We start from the raw sequence: 6897 nt of genomic DNA on the forward strand, positions 1-6897 counted from the left end.
ATCCAATTTCAACATGAATTTGTTTTTGTATAAGTGTAAGCTGAAAACCCTGTTGACAGAGTACGTTGTGACAGAAGGAAGCAAAGTTTAGATGGTCTTTTATAGCAACTTCATGATATTTACTCTTGACACTAACAGGCCTATTCTACGTTGGTAACAAAAATTTTGTTACCGGTTAGTAAAATTACTGTCAATTTTTAAACCCTTTTCGTATTCTCCACACTCTTGTAACCGGTAAATTTTGTTACCATCTCATGAGCAGGTAACAAAATATTGCCCCGTGAAATATGCAACACCAAAATTTGAACAAACCTCCATAGCTGAATTGCTGAATAAATTAAAACGTTACCAAGGTAAATAGAATTGCGGTTACAAGAAGTGGTGACAATTGTTGGTAACAAAATTTGCTTGTTACAAATTGTTCGGTTACAAGCAGAATAGGCCTGTAATATTCTGCACTGGTAACAAAAAGTTTGTAACCGGTAAATAAAGTTCCTGTAAATTTTTAAACCCTTTTCGCATTCTGTGTACTCTTGTAACCGGTAAATTTTCTTACCATCTCATAAGCTGGTAATAAAGTATTGCCCCGTGAAATATGCAATGCCAGAATCTGCACAATTCTTCATAGCTGAATTGCTGAATATTTCAACTGATTACCAACGTACCTAGAATCACGGTGACAAGAACTGGTAACATTTTTTGGTAATAAAATTTTCCGGGTACAAAATCTTCGGTAACGGGCAGAATATACCTGTAAATCAAAACTCTTTCGGAGACACAGATTAAAATGTGTGTTTCAATGTCGAAGTACTCTGGAGATCTATGAAAGCTTCGTAAATGGATTTTGTACCAAACCGCTATTACTACTACTATCCGAAAAATAATTTGACCAAGATTTCAGTTGATTTGTGTATGTACCAAGTGCCTAGTTATGACATCTCACATTTCATTTGGCAATTCATCGCGTTCCTTGTAGAAAGTTGTATATAACCCTTTAGCTACAGCGGCCAACAACACATACCTGTAAAAAAAAATAAGCTAGTAAGCGCAAGCTCAACGCTCTTATGTAGGTATGGCACTCAGTACGGTAATCATACCAACCACGAGTACATATGTATGTATACTTGAAAATAGATAACTGCGTCTGGGCCAAGCTGTTTATAGAACATTTCATTCTGTGTGCAACTAAAACCGACCGCCGTGCTTATTCATACTAAAATTAAAACCCTTGGGTTCCGCGGAACACACTTTAAGAAGCTCTGGTCTAATGTACATATCTTTGTTTGTACATACATATGTATATATAGGTATATGGAATCAAACCTGAGAACATCATTACAGTTTAGATGCGATTATAATTGAATTGCGATAATATATGTACATATATTTTAAGTAGTGAAATAACAATCCATATCCATAAAAAAATTAACTTTCAGAAACTTAAATACAAATTACACGGTGTTATACTGGTCATGATAAAATACACTATCTTCTATTGAAATATTGATAAAAAATGTTGAAGTGGAAAAGATAATAAAAATTGTTGTAATTTTCAGGTTTATTCCAAAAATTTTCAACATTTATAGTCATGCGCAAATGTTTTTTAAGAACGAGTTGAGAATTGAGGGTGTTAGAAAAATTGTAAACGCAGTTTCGTGAATTACTCGACGAGCCTACTCCCTATATTAGGTCATTTAAAAAGTTCGTGCAATTTTCTTTATTTTGCAACACCGTGTATAAAAATGTTTGTAATTTTGAAAATGAGATAAAAGAACTATATGTACATACATATGTATGTATGTATGTATTGCAACTGAGTTAAAAACCTAATCCCAAACGTCTGCCGCACGCCCTTGATTTCTACAGTGTGGTCAGATCATAGTCCTGTTTGATGTGTTGGAGATTCGCCAACATATCTTGTTGTTGTTGCGGCGGCGGAAGCGGTGCGTGTGTATGTTGAGTAGCTTGATGTAAGTTTGTATGAATTTGATTGTTGTTTGTATTGGAGGGCGTTGGCAAATTTCCAGGAACATTGACACCACCATTCGCATGACCATTTGGTAGTTGTTGCTGTGGTTGAGATCCTGCGTAGCTACCATTCCCGCTGTTGTTGGCGTTATTGCAGGGATGCTGATGAAGCGTTGGCGCACCAAGCAAGTTTGGCGCATCATTAGGTACGGGCATATAGGACGGATTGCCTAGAGATGCGCTGACGTCACCGATACTTTCTAGACTATCCGTTCGTAAACACTGAAAGTTGAAGAGAGAGAAAATATAATTCATAGTTAAAATGCGAAAACACAGTAATAAACCAGTTTATACCTAAAGATATTATTTTAGCGTAGCATTTCATTTAATAACACAGTGCTACAAAAAAGAATAAAGCAGAAATACCTGGGAAGTTATGTATATTTTCTGGTAGGTATTTTCGAGTAAAACCAGAATCAAAATATGAAATTTGCCAAACACCCCCCTGTAACTTAGTTGATTATGAACCGAGTTTCAGTTTATTACCGGGCTTAAAAGCAGAAACTTGGGCCTTTCGCACGATATATATGTGAATAAAGAAACCTTTAGATATCTGTGTGTATTTACCCAGCAAACGCATTTTTTTTCCTTTTTTCGCCCTACGCACTATTTTATAACAAAACCATACTAGTCCTAAATTGATTGTAAAACTAAAGTTAATACCGAGTAAAGCTAGTGTTTATTTTCAAAAATCGGATGAAAGTTTAATGAGTTTTTAAACTTTTTATGAAAACAAGATTTTTGAAAAAATATTATTTTTGACTATACTACTCAAACATGTTTTCTTGACCGTTTTTTTCTTAATTCAGCATCATCAGTTTCTCGTTGTAGTGACCAGCAATATTCTGAAATCATTTTTATTTTTTCCTCCGAAACGTTTTTCGTCGCTTCTGTGGTTTCCAAAGAAATTATTGCATAGCGCTACAAAACAATTCCATGCACGTCTTTCTACAGAGCTTAGCTTGTTCAAAAAGCTCACGTTGCTCATAATTTAACGAATTTTAGATCCTATGAAAATACCTAAAATTCATTAACATAGATACAACCGATGAAAAAGTACTAGATGAGAGAATAAAAAATTAATACCTCCTTTTATTTTGGCTTCACTTAATTTTGGGATCACCACTTTGAGATGACAAAAAACGTTTTTATTTATAGTTATAGGGGTATTCTCGGAGTCTTGCAAATACCTTGCACGGTGCATGGACTGCACGAAAAAAAGCGGGTTTCCTATGGGACATCTTTGCAAATCGTGCAATCCGTTCACCGTGCAAGGCCTTTAGTTTAATATATCCTAGCTTTAAATGCAATAGTGGTATGATAAAATTTTCAGCTTTAGCCAATGGGACATTTAAAACGTTTTCCCGACCTATTTAATGAGGCTCTCGGGATGGCCATACTTTGCGATCATAGAAAATGTCAATAAAAAAAAAACAAACGGCCAAGCAAAAATTTTTGAGTTGTAATTTAAAAGTAAAAAAATTGCGAAAAAAATAAAAAAAAGGTCTCTTAAAGTTTCTTTATTCACATATAGATCGTTCGAAAGGCCCTTCTTTTTAAACCCGGCAATAAACTGAAACTCGGTTAATAATCAACTAAGTTACAGGCTTATAAGGGCGCAAAGTACGAAAACCCGGTTTTAACGGAAAATCAAGATTTTGGGGGTGTTTGGAAAATTTCATATTCATTATTATTCATAGAAAATATACATGACTTCCCAGGTAGTTTTTCGTGTCGCACAGTGTAATCATAATAAGGCTAAAAATGTATTATGTGCCACAATTTTATGGCAATTCAAACCAGACCGGAATTTGCTAATAAATTCTGAAAGTATATGTGTTCAGTAATAAAACACTCAATGAATTTGCAGAAGTTAGCTCGTATCTTTCTTGTATGGCCTGCTAAAGTTTCCATGCCTCGGCCTAAGCTGTTTTCAAAAAAGTGGAAAAAATTGTTGAAAGGGTTGTTTTGACCCTTACTTAAAGAAACTCATCAAAAAGCAAATTTAGAAATTCATTAGAGGATTTATATTTTTTAGATAATTATTCTTCAGAAAATTTTACTAGGTATCAAGCAAAAAGTCCTTGTCACCAACGTAAATGTCTCTAAAAATTAAATAAAAAATCTATGCCAAGAAGAAATAACAGCCAAACTCAATTTTAAACAAGTAAAGAAGTACACTCAAAAAGAAGCATTTCGTTAAAACAAGAAAACAGTATCCTTATTTTAGAGTTACTGTGATTTCCTTAATGTTACGAAAAATTTACTCAATATGAGAAGTTTTTCCTTAATTCAGGTTCATGCTAAAAATAGGGCGTCATTTGTTTGAGGAAGTAAATTTACTCAATATAAGTAATACTTTTCTCAATATAAGTAATAGTGTCCTTAAATAATTTTGAATTTTGTCAGTGCTGGCAAATGTCGGCTGTGCCGTCGCGTGAAGACTACTGCTTCTGGTTCTGAGATCGCACGTTCGAGTCCCGTTGGAGGTAGTTAGAGTAAAGTAAGTCAATTATTTCAATTTAAATATAAATTACAAATTGTAAAATTAATATATGGAAAAACCTAAATACTCAAATACCATAAAAAATAAATTATATTTTTTTTAATATAATTTAAAAAATTACAATTAACAAAATAAAAAAAAATAAATAAAAATTTCCTGTTTTGGGACTCGAACCTTGCATCCCTCGACTAGCACTCCAGAGTTTTGCCCTGTCGGCCATTGTCACTGTTTGAGCGCCACGAGCAAAATTACGTACTTTTTCCTTTCACGGGAGATGAAATGGCAAGTAAATTTTTCCTAAAAACTAAGGAAATAGTTGTGTTTGTTTACAAATTACCCAGTAACTTGCCAGAAACTCTCCAGTAACTTTATTTCTAAGAATTCGCTCTCATAGACAAAATTTACAAAAAAGTACGCGAACGCTATTCCAGTAATAATTTGCAAGTTTCATGAACAGCTGATAAATTGGTTCTTTATTCGCAGGCATTTCCTAATAAAACAATAAATTTTATATTTAAATAGGTTTAGTTTGTGAATTTCAACAATAAAAACCCACAAACAGTTTCCTTATTAGTTTAAATTTCATCCAGCAACCTGCGATCAGCTGTTTTTCGTACTGGCAAATTCTTACAAGTAAAAATTTATCCAGTAAAATCCAGTAAAAACTTGAAACTTCAACTGTCTTTTTCGCTCTCTCAATTTCCCCTACTTTCGTAAAATCTTTTACTGCATTTTAGTGGAAATGAGTAAACAAACGCAATTAATTTGTTTTCCTTAAACTGAGCCAAATCGTTTACTCATTTTAAGGAAGCCATGTCCAGTGCACGGACTTAAAAAAAATTAAAATTGGTAGATTTTACATACAAAAATTGGTAGAAGTTGGTAGATTTTTTAAAAAATATTAGATAGTTTTTACTCATATAGAATAAATGAAGGCGAATTCAGGTAAGGTAGTGTTATCAGAGTAGCTGGATTTTCGCCTTGGATATTGTTTTTGTCAATATGATGTATTTGTTGAAATTCTTATTGTAATTACGCGTAAAATTTGTTAGTGGCCGTTTTGTTTTTGAACTTCTGGTATCACCTTATATGAATTCACCTTGGAATAAATTGTATTTTTTTATAATACAACAAAAAATGTATTTTACGCAAATAAAACATTGAAGAGAAAACTAAAACTGGGCCCGAATCATGGCATACGTGATCGAATGAAACACGATTCGAATCGAATGAAATAAAATTACAGCCGTTTGTCTTAAATATATTTTAAGCTGAAAAGGCGAACTCGCCACCAAATGCCGTAATCCAAAAAGAAATTTCGATTCGAATTTGATTCGAACACGGATGCCTTTATTCTACATTAAAAAAAAAAAAAACAATTACTCTGTACTACAAAATTGTTTGATTGAAATTAGTTTTGAAATGCTTGAAATTTGCAACCCATTCATTTGGCAGTCTGCTACTCAAAGTATTGCAAACGAAAAATATTTCCATAAACAGCTGATATTCACTTTTAAATTGGTCATGGTCAGAGTTAACTTTTCATATTTATTTTAGGTGTGCTCGATGGCAAAATATGTACATACATATACACTGCGTTCATTAAAATCTTTTTACGTTCTTTCTGAAAAATATTGGTAGGCTCGCCTCTAGATAACAAATATTTTTACGTAGCACTTGCGCAAATAATTTTGGAAGTAATATTAAGTGAAATGCTGAAATTCATAAATTTATCAGTGTTATTTAACTTATTAAAGTTCTTTGTTATAAACTTAATAGACATATATACTTACATATCTACCTGCATCAGAACAGGAACATACGATCGAGCTTAGGCTCAACCGCCCTCCAAAATACTGAAATACTTTACGGTGGTACCGGGGGGATACGGTACAGTGGACATACATAGAGTTTTATTTCGGATTAAAGTTCCACACTACAGGGTACAGGCTTTCGATGCTTTCTCCTTATATAAAAAAAAAAACCTACATATGTATGCATGTAACTGCATTCATATTCAAAATAGTTATTCGTACAGCGATTGTTTTTCGGTAATTATTCACAAAAATATAGTTCATGTTATAACAAAAACCATACGAATTAAATTTTCAACTTAAAAAATTCTACAAATTTTCATCTATGTATATTTCAAACTTTTGATTTAGATTTTTTGAAAAAAAATTGAGTACGTAGTTTTGAAGCTCATTCAATTTCAGAGCTACAAAGTGCAAGTTTCACGTCGTTAAAATTGCGTTGATTTTTGATATTTTTTTCTCAATGGTGTTGAGGGTTTTCTTCCATGCAAAACTACATTTTGTTCATGGAAGAAAATATGTAACACCCTTGAGAAACGAATTCTCAAA

General features: G+C 32.9%; 1 protein-coding gene across 1 annotated transcript in view; it reads right to left on the reverse strand.

Annotated features, from left to right (window-relative positions):
* Window positions 1–721: 721 nt before the first annotated feature.
* The window catches only part of LOC118738094 (homeotic protein deformed), a 131199-nt gene continuing 125023 nt past the window's right edge, over window positions 722–6897 (reverse strand). The window contains exon 5 of the mRNA XM_036469015.1: window positions 722–2250. Within this exon, the coding sequence (XP_036324908.1) occupies window positions 1861–2250 (390 nt within the window). The 3' untranslated portion in view covers window positions 722–1860. The remainder of the gene's footprint in view (window positions 2251–6897) is intronic.

Source organism: Rhagoletis pomonella, unplaced genomic scaffold (assembly GCF_013731165.1).
Source record: "Rhagoletis pomonella isolate Grant_MI unplaced genomic scaffold, Rhpom_1.0 Rhpom_scaffold_00004, whole genome shotgun sequence".
NCBI lineage: Eukaryota > Metazoa > Arthropoda > Insecta > Diptera > Tephritidae > Rhagoletis > Rhagoletis pomonella.